The 18,964-nt window shown below is 39.5% G+C and overlaps 1 protein-coding gene across 1 annotated transcript in view; it reads left to right on the top strand.

Annotated features, from left to right (window-relative positions):
* The window catches only part of DNTT (DNA nucleotidylexotransferase), a 149,733-nt gene that overhangs the window by 45,842 nt on the left and 84,927 nt on the right, over positions 1–18,964 (top strand). The window contains exons 4-7 of the mRNA XM_043518301.1: positions 5,313–5,483; positions 6,888–6,959; positions 11,987–12,110; positions 15,215–15,347. Coding sequence (XP_043374236.1) covers positions 5,313–5,483; positions 6,888–6,959; positions 11,987–12,110; positions 15,215–15,347 — 500 coding nt within the window. The remainder of the gene's footprint in view (positions 1–5,312; positions 5,484–6,887; positions 6,960–11,986; positions 12,111–15,214; positions 15,348–18,964) is intronic.

The following is an 18,964-nucleotide window of genomic DNA, read 5'->3' on the forward strand; positions in this document are numbered from 1 at the left end:
TCATATAGTTTTGCTTAGTGATAGAATCAGTGATATGTATCTGTAATGTTAAACATGATCTACGGATGGAACAAAAGGTCTTGGGTCCTGATCTTGCATACAGATGGAACCTTTATGCCCATGCAGAATCCCATTGACTTCCACAGACTATGTATGAGCACATAGGTCCAATCAGACAACTGAATGCATGATTGGAGCCTTGGAAAGTAAATCAATGTGGTTGGGATCCTCTTGAGACCAGAGAAGGAAAAGAAGGCAGAACAGTTCCAAGTGGTCCTCTCCTGAATTAGATCATCATTTCATTTAATGCAAGTGGTGGAGGCTGGACACTACACAAAACCATTTATGGCTTGAACATGGAGACTATTTCAGTGAAGTCCTTTATTATACAGGAGTTCAGACAAGATGATCAGTATGGCCTCTTATGGCTTATTATCTATGAATCCGTGACTAGGTCTAACTGGAGTGAAACCAATTCCTGATTAAATGAAAGGACAGAAAAAAACCTAGAGATAGTAAAACAAATGTTCCTAAATCAGAATGTACCCACCACTAGCAAAACATCTGCCATAATAGTTTCCGAGTCAGAAAAGGTGAACAGGTGTTCAATGAACAGAGAGGAACAGAGCACTTCAGGATGATGATGTAGAAACAGCAAGGCAAAAGAAAAAAAGCTTTTATTCAATAAAAGGTGCCTCTTTTAACATTTACGTTTTGTTAAAAATTATGTTTCACAAATTCTGATGTCAATAGAAATATTTCACACCTTTTAAAAAAGATTTTAATGAAAACAGTTGTTTTCTTTCACTTTAAACATATCCCTGCATTGTTTACAACCCTAACACTACGGTTATTCTAACTGGCCTATTTTCATTGTCCAAGCTGAATGAAATGTGAAATGTAATCAATATTCATTGCAAAAATTAAATTAATTTTGAAAATGTTTCAGTTTTAATAAACTAGATGATTAGAACCCAGCTAAGGACATTTTAAAAAATGTTTTAATTTTTTTTAAATTGAACTGTGCCCTTTCAATATACTGGGCCAAATTCTGTTTCTTTACACTGTTGTAAATTAAGATTAACTCTACAGGATTTAGCATGATGTAAATCAGTGGGGTTGGGACCAGGCACAGTATGTCTGGGAATATTAAGCAGGTAGAATTTAAGATTTACAAGTCATTATGCTTGAACTTAATTTGAGACCATTACTCCTTGTTCTGTCATCTGCTACCACTGAGAACAGTCTAGATCCGTCTCTTTGGAACTCCTTTTTAGGTAGTTGAAAGCAGTTATCAAATCCCCCCTCATTCTTCTCTTCCGCAGACTAAACAATCTCAGTTCCCTCAGCCTCTCCTCACAAGTTATGTGTTCCAGTCCCCTAATCATTTTTGTTGCCCTCCGCTGGACGCTTTCCAATTTTTTCACATTCTTGTAGTGTGGGGCCCAAAACTGGACAGTACTCCAGATGAAGCCTCACTAATGTCGAATAGAGGGGAATGATCATGTCCCTCGATCTGCTGGCAATGCCCCTACTTATACAGCCCAAAATGCCGTTAGTCTTCTTGGCAACAAGGGCACACTGTTGACTCATATCCAGCTTCTAGTCCACTGTAACCCCTAGATCCTTTTCTGCAGACCTGCTGCTTAGCGATTCAGTCCCTAGTCTGTAGCGGTGCATGGGATTCTTCCATCCTAAGTGCAGGACTCTGCACTTGTCCTTGCTGAACCTCATCAGATTTCTTTTTGGCCCAATCCTCTACTTTGTCTGGGTCCCTCTGTATCCTATCCCTACCTTCCAGCATAGCTACCTCTCCTCCCAGTTTAGTGTCATCCGCAAACTTGCTGAGGTGCAGTCCATGCCATCCTCCAGATCATTAATGAAGATATTGAACAAAACCGGCCCCAGGACCGATCCTTGGGGCACTCCGCTTGATAGCAGCTGCCAGCTAGACATGGAGCCATTGATCACTAACTGTTGAGCCTGACAATCTAGCCAGCTTTCTATCCACCTTATAGTCCATTCATCCAGCCCATACTACTTTAACTTGCTGGCAAGAATACTGTGGGAGTCAAGGAATAACACATCCACTGCTTTCCCCTTATCCACAGAGCCAGTTATCTCGTCATAGAAGGCAATTAGGTTAGTCAGGCATGGCTTGCCCTTGGTGAATCCATGCTGACTGTTCCTGATCACTTTTCTCTCCTCTAAGTGCTTCAGAATTGATTCCTTGAGGACCTGCTCCATGATTTTTCCAGGGACTGAGGTGAGGCTGATTGGCCTGTAGTTCCCTGGATCCTCCTCCTTCCCTTTTTTAAAGATGGGCACTACATTAGCCTTTTTCCAGTGGTCCGGGACCTTCCCAGATTGCCATGAGTTTTCAAAGATAATGGCTCTGCAATCACATCTGCCAACTCCTTTAGCATTCTTGGATGCAGCTCATCTGGCCCCATGGACTTATGCTTGTCCAGCTTTTCTAAATAGTCCCGAACCACTTTTCTTCACAAAGGGCTGGTCACGTCCTCCCTATGCTGTGCTGCCCAGTGCAGTAGTCTGGGAGCTGACCTTGTTCGTGAAGACAGAGGCAAAAAAAAAAAAAAGCATTCAGTACATTCGCTTTTTTCACATCCTCTGTCACTAGGTTGCCTCCCTCATTCAGTAAGGGGCCCACACTTTCCTTGACTTTCTTCTTGTTGCTAACATACCTGAGAAACCCTTCTTGCTACTTTTAACATCTCTTGCTAGCTGCAACTCCAAGTATGATTTGGCCTTCCTCATTTCACTCCTGCATGCCTGAGCAATATTTTTATACTCCTCCCTGGTCATTTGTCCAATCTTCCACTTCTTGTAAGCTTCTTTTTTGTGTTTAAGATCGGCAGGGATTTCACTGTTAAGCCAAGCTGGTCACCTGCCGTATTTACTATTCTTTCTACACGTTGGGATGGTTTGTTCCTGTAACTTCAATAAGGATTCTTTAAAAGACAGCCAGCTCTCCTGGTCTCCTTTCCCCCTCATGTTGTTCTCCCAGGAGATCCTGCCCATCAGTTCCCTGAGGGAGTCAAAGTCTGCTTTTCTGAAGTCCAAGGTCCATATTCTGCTCACTGCCTCCCAGGTTCCCATCCATTTTTGCTTCCCCTACTAATTCTTCCCAGTTTGTGAGCAGCAGGTCAAGAAGAGCTCTGCCCCTAGTTGGTTCCTCCAGTGCTTGCACCAGGAAATTGTCTGTGCACCGCTGTATTCTCTCCCAGCAGATATCAAGGTGATTGAAGTCTCCCATGAGGACCAGAGCCTGTGATCTAGTAACTTCCGTTAGTTGCCGGAAGAAAGCCTCATCCACCTCATCCCCCTAGTCTGGTGGTCTATAGCAGACTCCCACCACAACACCCCCCTTGTTGCTCACACTTCTAAACTTAATCAAGAGACACTCAGGTTTTTCTGCAGTTTCATATCGGAGCTCGGAGCAATCATACAGCTCTCTTACATACAATGCAACTCCCCCTTTTCTGCCCTGCCTGTCCTTCCTGAATAGTTTATATTCATCCATGACAATACTCCAGTCATGGGAATTATCCCACAAAATCTGTTATTCCAATCACATCATAATTCCTTGACTGTGCCAGGACTTCCAGTTCTCCCTGCTTGTTTCTCAGGCTTCTTGCATTTGTGTATAGGCACTTAAGATAACTCGCTGTCCATCTACTCAGTGGGATAAGTAGTACTAGGCATCATGAGAGATGCACTAATATGCAGATGGAGAAAAAGTCTTACTCTTCCTTATTCCCAACGTGCTTCCTGCCCTCTGAAGACCCTTTGGATTGGAGAACAGTGGGGTTTAATTGGCAGCCCCTGAACCTAGATGGTGACAGCCACCCCTTCATTGTTCCCTGAAGAACTTGGTGGGTCATGGATTAAAGAAGGGAGCAGAAGGGAAGGAGTTAGGTTACTGCTACACGAAGACAAGAAACATAATTTTCTGACAGTTGAGGGATTATGGGTTGTTCAATTAGCATTAACACAAAGTATCCAAATTCTTCCTCCTCACACTAGATCTCCCCAAACACCCTGCTTTGTGGTATATTCTCTTCAAATATTTTGCACAGCTCTGATTAAGTATGTGAAATCTCACAAAAACCCAGTTGGTTTTGTAGATGTGGGAGGTTCTGTGATTTTGCATAGGGTCTCAATAAGCACTCATGTTTGTGGCTGCTAATCTGCACCAACTCTTCAGAAGTTCATACGGTCACTATTTTTAAGGTTGTTTGACTTCAGATACTATTACACTGCTTGTTTTCCTCTGAAACTTAGAAGTGCTACATTAGAAAAGATTACAAACAAATGCCTTCTGAACCATCTTGGGATCTGGTCCTTGCATTTCATTTTTCAAAGAATTTTGCTATTTTTAAAGAAGTAAAGATATTTGGTTTTTTTTTTTCAAAGCTCTGCACAAGTTGAAAAGTTGAGGGGACAGGCAAGTGCTGTTTCTTGAGCTTGCTGACTAGAAACATGGCTGCAAGTTGAAAGAAGAGAACAAACTCTTGGGACTGCCTGACACATACTTTTCTTTGATTGTATCTGAGAAACATATGTCATGGCGTGACATGCTGAATAAAGTACATTTGGGCAAATTTTGAAAACTTGCAGAAGCTATTTCACCTTGTCAGGCTCTGGAGCGTTTTCTTAAATACATGGAGGTGGTTAAATCATCTCTGGTGCTCAAGTACCAGATGGCAGTTCACTGTCAGGTTGCTTTTAAAGCACACATATGAAAATATGTGCCTGTAGGCCATTCCCTGTGGGTTAGAGCTGTGTGGAGGACAGAAATTCCATTTAGTCAAGGATTTTGAAATTTGGCTTCGCTCAGAATTGGAATGAAACCCAAACATTTCAAAATTCTGTGAAGGAAAATGTTAAAAAAAAATTAGTCTTGGATCAATCAAAACACTTTGTTTTAACTTTTATTTTATTTTATATTATATAATATAATATGCAAAATAAAAATTTATACAAAATGTCAAACTGTTTGGTTTTAAAAATGTCAAAATAGGACATTTTTGTCATTGTCAGACCTTTCTTTTATTCTCCTCAATGAATTTTTACAAAATTGACATTTTCATGAAATGTTTTTGATTTTGGCAGAACTGCACATTCCAACAGAAAATGGTTCTGTCAAAATGTTTCCAACCAGCTTTACTGTTTCTGTTCCAAAGTAGAAAGAAATAATCTGTGAATCAGTTTGCAAAACTCTAAGCTTTCTAAGGGGCATATAGAATATTTCAGCTTTTATTAATTTGGTTGTTTTTTGTTTACCCCAGGATGCTTTTGAAATACTGGCTGAAAATTACGAGTTCAGAGAAAATGAAGTACCTCGCCTTGCATTTATGAGAGCAGCCTCTGTGCTGAAATTCCTTCCATTTACTATAGTCAGAATGGAAAATCTAAAAGGACTGCCCTGCATGGGAGGTGAAATCAGAAATGTCATTGAGGTAATGATGCAGCGAATTCCCTGCTAGATGTTTCTTTTACAGCTCTAATTTTTTTTAGGTGCCAAAGGGGGTCAAGATGTTTGTCAGTGGGGATAACTCTAATACAGGAGAAACAAAGTTATGTTAACCTCTTGTTACAGTGTGTGTGGTAATACCCATTGTTTCACGTTCTCTGTGTATATAAAATCTCCCCACTGTATTTTCTACTGCATGCATCCAATGAAGTGAGCTGTAGCTCACGAGTTTATGAGCTTATGCTCAAATAAATTTGTTAGTCACTAAAGTGCCACAAATACTCCTTTTCTTTCAGTGACTTCTGTGTATCTTTTATAATGATCTAACTTTTTGTGTATTTCTTAAATTTACAATGAACATTACCTGTCACAGAACCATTCCTAATGAATTAAGGCAATTCAAGAATAAATAATGAGATACCATGTATAGTGTGTTGCTTTAAAATACATTCTCTCATTTAGATGACTTAATACCTCTTCATATATGACTTGTTCTGCACAGTACTTGGCAACATCATTTTGTTAGTTTAATGCTTTATTGAAAATATTGTTTTGGCAAAACCCATACATATTTTAGCAATTTAGGCACAGATTCACAGAAGTACTTTGGTGCCTAAATCCCACTGATATCTAAATACTTTTTTGAATCTGGGCCTTAGTGTTAATTTCTCCCTCTCTCCTACTTACAGAAAAGCCTTTCATCCAGGTGAGGGGTAAACTCCACATTCTTGTTGGAGCCTTGTGAATCTCCTACATTTTTCATTGCTTTAGTTTTTGGCCCTTTCAAGACCCCATGTCTCAACCACTATTATTTCAGGAGACAATAGAGCAGAATGCCGTAGTTATCCGGAGAGGTCACTGCTGAACGTTGTGATTCACTCTGTTTTCCTTTTTCCCTTTCCTTCATGGGGTGAGAATATTGCCTCTACAATGCTCTTAGCCTCTGCTGGCCTGGGGACTGGGAATTCAATTCAGATCTTCTGCACAATGGAATGAATTTTTTTTAATACACTGAGAAAAAAAAATCTATTGCCACAATGCTTCTGGGTTTGTTTGTAATAAAATCTATCAAATATTGAAAATATGATTTTCAGAACAGCTCAGTAAAGCATATGAAATAATTGCAATCTGATAGACAATTGGGGAATAACTTGACACCCAATTGCTGATAATGCGGAGTATTTTTTGTGGACCAAATCTTTACTCCATTTTTGAGTTAATGGAAGTTTTGCTTAAGTAAGGATTGCAGGATTTGGTCCTTTAGGAATAAAATAAGGGTGCTCTCTCTCTCTCATGCTCACTCTCTCTGCTGATAAGAGTTTCCACTGGACTATTATATTAAAGTTGAATAATTTCAGAAGTAAAAAGTAACCTATTACTGTATGTACAGGAGATTATTGAAGAAGGAGAGAGTTCTAGAGCTAAAGACATGTTAACTGATGAACGATACCAATCATTTAAAGTAAGTATATTTTAGTCTTAGTTTTGTTGTAGTTGCTTAAAAGTGTGTGATCGCTTTTTTCATGAGGTCTTAGGTTCTTACTTACTATGTCTAAGTATTTAGTTAGACTTTATAACAAAGGAGCACTAGAAGTACTGAATTTTGTTTAATTCTGCGAAAGAGCAGCACTTAAAAATAGAGACTGATAGAGTAAGAGAATAATTTTGAAATCAGTTACCCTTCATCTTCTAATTAATGTGATACAATGTAATTTACTGTTGAACTTCAATTAAAGGGTAATTTTCTCCCCAAAATTGATGTAACATACCCCCTTTTTTGCCTTAGGCTTAACCCAATGTATTTTTGGTTCATTAGTCATGATTATGGCACAGCACAGCCTTATTCTGATCTTATAAAAATGTCAAATTGAGGGTGATGATTAAGATCTATCTTTCATTCTGCTGAAACATGCCTCACAGGGAGAGGAGGCACGGATGGAGGGAAGGCTTTGTTAGCAGGCTACTTCTAGATTCAGAAGTACATGACAATTCAGCTTGAATAAAAAGTAGTTCAGAATCAGATGAGGTAGTAGAACAGTTCCCATTTAGTGAACTTTCAGTACATTCTCCAGCAGAGAGGCTCTCTATTTCGTATTTTATCTCTGAGAAAATTTTAATTTGATGGGTGTGTCTTACCACGCATAGCATCCTTTGGTATCGTATACTATAAACAAGGGGTAGAGTGTTTTTTTTTGCTAACACCCACCTTAGCTTGTTGCTAAAAATTTTGTTTTAGTTAAGGTGATGATATAAGGACACAGGTGAAGAAGATAAGCTGTCTGGGGCCAATACTGGTCACATAGGTTATGTCTACACTGCAATTAGACACCCACGGCTGGCCCATCCAGCTGACTCAGGCTTGCAAGGCTCAGGTTGCGGGTCTGTTTAATTGTGGTTTAAATGTTTGGATTGGGCTGCAACTCGAGCCATGGGAACCTCCCATCTCACAGGGTCCTAGAGTTTGGGCTCCAGCCCAAGCCCAAATGTCTACACCACAATTAAACAGTCCCATAGCCTGAGTTCCCTGAGCCAGAGTCAGATGGCCCGGGCCAGCTGCAGTGTAGACATACCCTTAATATACTGAATAAAGGTCTTATTGCATTTTCCAGAAAAGGGTGGAGAGAATGATTAAAATCTCATTTGGGGAGAGATTGAAAAGAGTGATTCTTTAACTTGGCTATGTCTGCACTATCCCACTATAGTTTGAACTACAGCAGTGTACACTAAATTGCTGCACTGTGACTTGCCAGTGTGAGTGCTGAGGGTGCGAACTAAAAAGTTCCCAGTTTGTGTTAATGTAGTCCTGTCTGAAGGACTGTGGCCAGTGGGAGAGTGAGCTGCTGTGCAAGCTTCCCAGCCTGCACTGCTCTGCCAATGTACCTCAATCCTGCCTTGCAACCCCACTATAACTGTAATGCTGGCCCTCTCGCACACAGACTATCATTCTGAATGATTCCAAGCTGTGTGGTAGTTTTGTGATGCATGCAAATGTCCACTGAGAAGTAGGATGAGACTACAAAACTCCTGGCCAAAATTTGTGTGACTGAAGCCTGTATTTTAAGTAAGGTCTGCAGAGGTGAAAACTGGTGCACACTAAGCCAACAGGCTACCTGTCATGCTATGGGTTTTTAATTACTAACAAACCAAGCAAAATATAAATATGATTTTTTTTAGTTACCAAATTGCAACAACGTTATATGGTTATTCTTTGAGCAACTCAGACTATACAGCATGTGTTTAGCTGTACACAATATGAACGACAATGCGTTTTATTTACATTAATTCTTGTCAATAATGAAATAAACTGTGGTACAGTGGGAGTAAATGTACAATGACTTTTACCAACAGAAGCTCAGTACTGACCACATATACAATAGCGCAAATGCAATATTTTTAACCCAAGAGACCCTTAGGCAGTGAACTTCATGGATCTAATTTCAGTGAATGCTAAAGAACTGCAGTTCGTAGAGAATAAAAGTTAGTTTTGTTTTCCTTCACTGAGAATAGAGTCCATTTACTATTGATCTCTAACCATTGCTAAGCATTAATAAAGTTTCTTTGAATCATTCTACAATCAGTAACAGACTCTTTTGAAAATGCAGCACTAGCAAAAATGTTAAGATAAGAATCTAAATGATTTTTTAAAATGAGATTGAAAATGTAATCATATTCCCTTACAAACACCCATATTCCAAACCAAGAATAGGTAATCTTATCCATTATATACAACATGTAGGGTAATTCCTATTTAAAATTATCTAGATTTCCATCCTTCCCTTTTCTTTATCTTAATTACTTCCAAAGAATTAATCTCATTAGAAAAAAACACCAGATAAAATTAGCATGGCCTGAATTCAAAGGTTCAATGGAAAGAGACAATTGTGCAGTCATTCATCAAATCTATGGATGTGCAATGAAATCGCTCAGAGATACAATATTGACAAAGTGAGTATAAAGAACATATTCTTTGGGAAAAACATGGAGGTTTTCTTTCCATTTTCATATCACAATCCATCTGAGAGATTGACCGACTGAATATTGCTTATATTTTAGACATTTTGCTCTACATTCTTTTCTTGAAACAAAATTGATGTACAAAATTACTTAGCAATGGATGGAAGTGAAACATACTAAAATTCCATTTACTTGCCTTATTTATAGATTTACAGGCCTTACTCAGGAATGACTGATACAAATCTTGATGTTGTAAGTGGCACAACAAAGTCATAAGACGTGTTTCTCTTGTGCATCTTACTGTTATGTATAAATGTAGGTTTCTTTGAGCATCTTGATATAACTGTCTGGTTTGTAGTAAAAGAGTATATTGGCTTAAACTGGGAGCAGAAAACAAAGGGTTAAATGGCAGAATTAGCATAAATAGACAAACAGAGAACTGATTTATGAATGGAAATTGTTCAGCATGTATCTTGAAAAATCAGATACTCTAGTTGGACCTGCAAGCTCTTGTAGTTCTGCCTCGATGATCTCAATTGACATTGACCACGCTGAGTAATATTTGAAGTAGCCATAATATGTGTGTTTGTATTTCATAATACATTTAACATATTACATACATTTCTCTTGTTTTTGTTTACATTCATATTGTGTTTTTAATCATATGGATTTAATATTCCTGTAATAGCATGGCCCAGAGGATTCCCCAAAATGTGCTTCCCAAAAGTGAATAATTTCTGGCATAATGGCAGCAACTTTATTTAATAACCAACCAACAAGAATATAAGCAAATGGAGGAGGGGAATGAACATCACACTTTGGTGCAAAGGCTGCTATAGCACTCAACCTGACCTTGAGCAACCCTTTGTCCTGACTGGTCGATCCCAATGTCAAAACTGTCAGAGAAAGAATCGCGGTCTGGACAAATAGCTTGCACTAAACTATACTTCACCCTTGTAGAGAAGGATAGAGCCACCACTGAAACAGACTCCAGTCCATCATTGCTGGTTAATCTTATGGTCCTAGCTACATACTGAATACCACCATTCTGGGAGATACATAAAACCCCGCCCCATCTACTGTCTCAGCCCAAACCACCAAATATCTCTTTTCCTGCAAAGATTTTGTCTGCTCCCAAAGGTGTGACATGACGTAGTGAAATGTGGGGGTACATGGATGTGAATGGAAAAAATAATACAATGGTTAAACAATGTAAGAACATTATGTGCTTATCAATTACAGTATACAAGGGTTAAAGATCATCCACTTGCCCGCACCTCCCACTCCCGCTACATGAGAGTGAATGGGATGAAAGGTCTTTCTGTAGCAGCCGGAGAACCTCAATGACCCTTTGCTTCTCCGTCAGTTCAGCCTAAAGGGGTGGAGAGTCAGTCTCCTCCTTCCTGGCCAAAAAGAAAAAGCTGCTTAGAGCTGGAGGAGCAACCAATGGCAGATGCTGAATCAAAGCTGGGCTAAGATTGTTCAGGAGGGGTAAGAAACACCTGGCACCAATCCAAGGGACCAACCCATCAAGCCTTTTCCAGATGATCACTGTCCTTTGTCTGCATGAAGGGTAAAGGGATGAAGGGCTAAGGGGACAGTTCAGCTGAGTTAGATACAATATGAGATGCAGCTTGACTTGGTAGATAGCACATTCTGGCATTTTTAGTAGAAGAAATATTTGTCAGTGCTGGGATGACTCATGTGAGGGCTGCAGGACTGGCACTGTATTTACAATGGGCAAAGCAAAAATAAATTTGCCTCTTCATTTGTGTTTGAGACCCTTCTTAGACAGTGTTCAGCATCCAGTGCAAATTCTTATGTTTCTGTAAGACACCTTTTCAGATATAGATAACTGCTCTATGTACTTACCATCTGTATCCACAGTTCTGTCTTGTGGACATTGAGATCCATTTCCATCAACTTAGTCCTTACAGAGCCAAAATATTCTCACTGACCTCATCTCCTGGGAGTGCAGTGGAACCAAAATCAGGAGATGTACAAGCAGCAGCTTGTAGTTCAGAAACAGTAAAATCAGGATGTCACTGAGGCTAAACAGATAATGTTGAGGCAGTTCTTCTCCTTTATGCAAGGAAGTCAATGGAGTGCTGGCTTGGAAGAGGGTTTTTTTTTTAAATTGATATATAAGGTTACTGTTTATTACTTAATGTATCACTTTGAATGGTGAAAAAGAGTAAGTATAGTTGCTTAGTACTACTGAAAATCCTACATATTTAGCTAAATCATGACAACATGCTGAGATGCTGCTGTATTGTTTTTAGATTTCATGTTAATGAAAACTGTTCAGGCATCATAACTATTTGGCTGCATAGGGTAATTGTGAGGAAAGAAAAATAGAGGAAGCTACACCCATACAACAAATCCAGCAAGGATTAATATTGCCCTATGTTTTAGTTGTACAAATCTGTTTGTTTTTTACTTTGTTAATCCGTTGTTTCTTTTGAAAGCAGCACTGTGTTGTCTCAGCAGATGTCTGCAGTTACACTAAAATGTATATTGTTCTGTTTACTTTAGCTGTTTACTTCTGTCTTTGGAGTGGGATTGAAGACATCAGAAAAATGGTACAGAATGGGTTTTCGGACGCTGGAAGAAGTAAAAGCTGACAAGACCCTGAAGCTATCAAGGATGCAGAAAGCAGGTAAAACCCCCACTAAAAGATTGGTGTTTAAATACTTTAATGCCTTTAAAACAACATTAATTAATTAGAGTAGGCTACAGCAGTGGTTCTTAACCTTCAAGACTACAGGAGTATGATTTGTCTTGTGTAACCCAAGTTGTTGGTGCTCTATAAAAGTCTGCCAGAAGCGAAGCACAGCCTTAGGAAGGATGGCTGTGATCACCCTGTCTCAGTCCAGGAGCTTGAGTCCAGGACTGAGGGCAAGGAAGAGTCCTGAGAGAAAAAGACTCTGAGAGGTCCAGGATCTACAGTGGGAAGAAGTGAAGGGCTGAAGGAAGCCTGCTAGAATCAAAACACAGCTCCAGAAAAGGAGGGCTGTGGAACCCTGCCCCACAGGAAAAGAAGTTTGAGCCCAGGATTGGCATTTGGGAAAATATGGTAGAAAGGACTTTCTAGATCAGGCCAGGCTGATACATAGGAAGAGGCACCGGGAAGGAAAAGAGCGAGTCTGAGTTATGGTACACATAGCCCAGTTGTTCAGGGTTCCCAGGGGTGGGAACCCTTAATTGAAGTTGCATGTGGGTTTCCCCCACCCATGTAACTAACTTAGTAAAGTGTGCAGCAACCTCTGCTGTTAATGGGGAGGAAGAAAAGACTGACTGGAGCCAAGGGATGGTTGGAAACTGAGACCAGGAAAAGAAGGGTCAAGACTTTGCGCAACAGGACAAATGCTCATAGGAAGGGCTGTGCATCATTTTTTATACCTGGGGCAGAGTGCTGAATCTTTTCAGAAACCAATCTGTGCTGAAGGCTGAGAGAACCATCATGGATGAGGGGAAACTGAGGCAGGGTGACTGCAGCTTCCTGGTGCACCACAAGGGGGCATGCTCTGGGACTGCTACTTGATCTATACACCAATACCCCTTTTCTTAATGCACACAGGTGTGTCATTTTTCCCCCAGGCTATATTAATCTGCCTCCCATTCTCATTCTGTTTGTGGATCTGTGTTCGTGGATTCAGTGGCAATTTCAATACCTCTGACTTTGAGTTATTTAAGTTTTCTAACTAAAATAGAAAATGTTTTTAGTATGTCTGTTCCTTATAGACTGCAACTAAACTTTATTTGTAAATTTGCTAAGTAACTTTAAGGGAACTTCCTCATCGGAAGGTTGTTGCAAACTCAGTCAAGCCAATTTTAACATTGTTTGTTTGTTTCTGCAGAAAAGCTCCTCAATTCCCCTTGAAATGGAAAAATTTAGACCCAGCTGTATTTATGCCAGAGGTGTAGCCTCTGGGATTTTAAAATACATTTTGGTTTGGTTTTAAAATACACTGTATATTCCGGTCATCAATACCTCTGAAACCTCTCCTTTAGCTTGAATGGCAGAGACCTGAGCTTTGGTTGCTTTAGGTCCTGGGTTTGACTCCTCCTCACTGATTGTGATATTGGCCCCAGTTCGTGATACATGGTAGCAATTTTTGAGAAAGCCAAACTATATTGTCCTTTAAAACTGGTTGTTGAAATGCTCTGACTGGGGAATGCAGGATGCTTTAAAATTCTTCTTATAAACACAACCAAAACTTTTTTTTCTGAACTGGCATACATTTATTATTTATCTGGATATACTCTTCTTCAATTCCAAGTGAAGTGAGGAGCTTTCCTCCCCCCCCCCCACATACCCTTTTATCTCAAGTGGTAAAAGCCTCTGCTTTCAATTCCAAAGGTCCCAGGTTTGGCCACCTACTGGATTTGTGCATTAGGGAACTTTCAGTTTGTGCTGGGGGTAGGGAGATCCACACAGACTGTTAGTGCACAACATGGTATTGTGTGCTAGAAGTTATACCCCAGCTGGTGCTCACTAATGTACTATTTAGACAAACCCCAACATGCACAATATGGTGACCCTCACATGCATGTGCCCTGTGCTGGGTGCACTTTTTCTATCATTCTTTAAAGCTCACCTATTTTCAGACACACTAATGCTATTGATTATTTTAATGTGATTTAAATGTCATTGTTAATATAGTCATTATTACAATAAAGTATGCATGGATCAAAAGGTCTTATCCCTGTGCAAATTATGTCCAGACATGAGTGGCCCCCACCACCAGGGCTCCAGTCCAGTCCTCTCCTTTCCCAAGCCTCTAAAACACTAAGGGTGAAGTCAATCAATGGGAGTTCTCCCATTTTCTTTCACTGGGGCCAGGATTTCACAAGTAGCAAATCTTAACTTTCACTAACACCAGAGGCTGCTGTAGGCTTTGTAGAAGTTGATCAACTCTCAACCCCTTATAATGCTGAAAGCCTTAGATCAGCCCAACTTACGGAACCCTTGAAGGCACCTGATCTCTAATATCAACCATTCCTAACTACCACTTCTTTTGTGACCTAAAAAAACAATTCAGCCTCTCCTCATGTCCCAATGACACTTTTCTCCTAGCTGCCCCAAGACCAGCCAGAACCTTTTCTGTTCTTGCTGGTGCTTATCTCCTAACCATCCTTGCTAGTCTCCATCCACCTGCCCGGTGCTCAGCAATGGAACTTCTTTGGTGAAGCCAGAGAGTCATTCCCCATCACGAACCTGGAGCTTCTAAAGAAATCTGCTAGTGATGTTTTTCCTTTGGGGAAAGTTAATAGACTCAATAAATCTATCAGTAAGTTCTCCCTGGTTTGTTCTTGTAAAAAGTAGAAATTTCTTGAGCTGACTCTGAAGAGGTAGAGTCATATTTGGAAGCAATGTTGAACTAAAACATGCAGCTCATACATTATAAGGCCAGAAGGCACCATTATGATTAGTCTGAATTCCTTGTATAATACAGACCATGACATTTTACCCAGTACTCCCTACATCAGGCTCATAACTTCTGGTTGAAGTAAAACATATCTTTTAGAAAGACATCCAGTCTTAATTGGGGTCAGTTTAGGAATCCCATGCCTTTCATGCAACTTGAGTGTTTTTGACTCGCTCCTGAACAGGTTATTATCTGCCTTATCTTTAGCTTGCTTAATGATATATATATATATATATATATATATATATATATATATATATATATATATATATATATATATATATTTCATTCAGATCAATACTTTTTTTAACTCATGTAAAATTACTTTTAGGGTTTCTCTACCATGAAGACCTCGTTAGCCATGTATTTAAGGCAGAAGCAGATGCAGTAAGCTTGATCGTTAAAGATGCTGTACGGACATTTTTACCAGATGCTTTAGTGACCGTAACTGGTGGTTTCAGAAGGTAAATAGAATAAATAATGTGGGACTTCCCTTCCTCCCCCCCCGTATCCCCATACATACACAAAATGCTATCATTATAAAAATCTATTAGCTTACAAACAAACCACATACAAAAAAGATGAAGTGATATGTTTGTATTGTACATTATGGTATCACATAGGATTTTCCATGCTTTTTATTGTTGAAACTAAATCCCCATATCTAAAAATGGTACAATACAATAGAAGTTTTACGTTTTAAAAAAGCCTTTAATGTACGGCTGAAGGCAATGAGTTTTCCTTGTTGATACTCATTCTTATAAACGTGGTTGGGGAGAAGAAAAGGTGGCAAGAAAGAGCCCTGTAACTGCAGAGGTAGACATGGTGTGCTTGTTGACCTGAGAGAACAGTAATTTTTGCGTAGCTAGGTGATCTTGGAATTTCCTACCTGTCTGGTTATTTTCCTTTAAGCTTTTGAATGTAGGGAGAACATATGTGAAGTCAATGGAAAAAAAAATATCTCACCACCCCAGTAAATCAAAATTAGTACCTAAATATTCTCTCTAACATCACAAACTTGGGTGAAATCCTGGCCCTACTGAAGTCAAAGTCCCATTGGCTTCAGGGAAGCCAGTACTTCACCCAGATCTCTTCCCAAGCTCTAATACTTAGTACTTAATGTACTTAGAGCTACAAACTGCTATACCAAACAATTCTAGAAAAAACAAAAATCCAAATCCCAAAAATAATATCCTAGGCTTATATAATTAATCCTTTAAAATAGGTTTATTCTCAATTTGAAATTCTGGCAGATGGAAGTACAAGTTAGTTAAGTGACTTTCCTAAAGCCACACAGCAAATTAGTGGCAGTATTAGGACTATAATGCAGAAGTTCCTGGCTTCTAGCCCCATGCTCAGTCCACGAATAGATGCTGTTCCTTACAGCATTGTTTTAAAACTAAAGTTTAATTATACAAGTGAATATTCACTAGCACCAGAAATTTAAATCTACTGTGTTGTTTGTCTTTTTTTCAAATCTTTCTTTCTGACTGTCTAGCAGTATAAGAGTTCCTTCCAGAAAAATGGTAATTAAAATGCTCTTCTTGGACTTAAAACATACTCTGCACTTCTCTCAAATCGCTTTTCTTTACAACTACAGGTAAAGCTATCATGAGAGGAGAGGAGAAGGAGAGAAATTAAATTTTGTTAGTCATAGGAGCCAGAATCAGGAAACTCTGAGCATGTAGATGGTCTGTTGCACTCATACAAGGCACCTTGGGAGTCCTCGTAGGACTCCACACATCCACCTGTGTGTTATCAGTTACAGGATTAGGGCCTAAAATAGCTTACAAGTTACTGGTGCCATCACCCTTGTGCTGTCTCCTGATCCCTTTTATAATTATGCCCTACATCTATGATGCTAATAGTAAAAATATACTCTACACAGTATGTGGATATGTTGTATATAATGGAGAGATGGCCAATGTGTGACTTGTTGTCCATATGCGAACCATGATTAGAGATGCTGCAATAAGATGGAGTATTACATTCTGCGATCTCTAGTACCTGCATGCTGCACTTCCATGTTTAAGATGATTGTGACTGCAACCTGCTCAGTTTGATGCAAATTAGTCATGTACCTTGTGTTCCTGGTAAGCTTTGTTATCTTAGATATAAACTGATTAACACACGCACCTTGCTAGGGCAGAATTATGGATATAAAACGGTCATCACAGTTGTAACAATCACGGTTTCTTCTGATGTGAGGTATGCTTGGGGCTTGTTGGTAACAGAAGTTTGCAATCTGTGAGTCTCACAGATTCAGATGTAGGCCTGTTGCGCTGTTCATTCTTTACGAGGCTCCTTTGTGCTTTTGTAATTGTCATTAGACTTTATATCTTTAAATGGTTATATAAAGATGTACAGGTGAATTATACAGAAAAGTATGTGGTGAAGTCTTGAGAGTGATCCTATGTATCAACAATGCCTAAAGGACTCAGGAGCACAAAATTCCCCCTCCCCAGCCTACCAAACTACAGGGAATAAATGATAGATTGTCGGATCTTTGAACACTGTTCATTTTTAAATTGGGTTGACATAAATGTATTTAGCACATATATATTTTGGTAATTGAGATACCATGATAGCTATAAAACAGTGAGTTTTACTCTTTTATCTGTATGAGATGGTAGTGGTCAAACGTATTGCACTGGGTTGTAGTAAGAAATAAGAACCATTAGCTCAAGACCTCTTACAGGACAATTTCAATTTGTGACTCCTTATTTGTTTGGGTTTCTTTGTTCTGTATGTATAGATTTAGCATATTTTAAAAAGGTAGACAGGCTTTATTAGTCATCTGGCTTTGTGCCTGGGATTCTCCCAAAATACATCCAGTATATTACAAACATATCACAAACACATGATTGCGTGAGGTCTGAAAGTTCTGAACAACATATTCACCCCATAATGCACTGATTCCTCTTATTATGTAGCTATGTATCTTAGATATATAGTGTTGAAGATAAGAAGCAGATAAGTATCTTGCTCCAGGTGTATGTGTGGTGTGCAGTTGCGGGGGTGGGGGAATTAGGGTATGTCTACATTGCAGTGAAAGACCTGAGAGACAACTGTGGCTGACTCAGGGCAGCTGACATGGGTTGGAGCTGTGGGGCTAAAATTAGAAGTGTAGATGATCAGGCTCAGGCTGGAGCCTGGACTCTGAGACCCTTCCCCTCCACAGGGTCTCTGAAACTGGGCTCCAGCCCTAGTTGGAACATCTATACTGCTATTTTTAACCCTGAAGCCTAACCCATCTGCTGGAGTCAGCTCATGTGGGCTCTGAGATTCTGTGTTGCAAGTGTTTTATCACAGTGTAGAGGCCAAGGGTCTATGAAATGGCAAGCCCTGTTCATCACAGGTAAACATGGAGAGGAGATTACATTGTTTGGAGGTTCAATGGGGGGATATAAGCATCTGACTGACCTAAGGCTGGGGATATTTAATGAGCTGTCTTTTTTGTTAGATTTCTGGTATTTCTTGGTTCTACCTACTTTGCAAATGCCATGTAATCAGGTATTTCAGTATTTGTCCTGGCAAAAAATAGGAGGTAATGACATGTGAAAATCAATTTAGCATCATTTTTCAAACATCATAAAAGGTTTGTTTGAGAATTGAGCTAATATTCAACTCCAACTCATTTCAACTTATTTTACTGGAACCAGTTTGCACATCCTTACAGTGTGCATTTTGTTATTTATGTTGGCTCCCATCAATCACAGACCTGGGTAAAGTCATGGGTATACTAAGCACCATTCATTTAGGCTAAATGAAGGAACAATTAAATCCCCCTTTGTGTGGTGATAACTGAAACAATAGAAGCCACTTCCCTGCTGTGCTGTCAACATAGATCAGGCAGCGGAGAGTATCTTCCTTGTGAGTATACTGGCTTTGTACTTTAGGAACCCAGAGTGAGATCAGGGATATATTTAAACCACAACCCTCTTCATTAGTTACATGACAAGATGTCTCCTACAGACTCTGTGCAGACCCTATGTGTCTGCATCATGTATGTTCCCTTGCAATGGGAAGCCCCTGATGCATGACTAATTTTAAAGAGATAGTACCATGATATACTACACCC

This window comes from Dermochelys coriacea, chromosome 7, assembly GCF_009764565.3.
Source record: "Dermochelys coriacea isolate rDerCor1 chromosome 7, rDerCor1.pri.v4, whole genome shotgun sequence".
In the NCBI taxonomy this organism is placed as follows: domain Eukaryota; kingdom Metazoa; phylum Chordata; order Testudines; family Dermochelyidae; genus Dermochelys; species Dermochelys coriacea.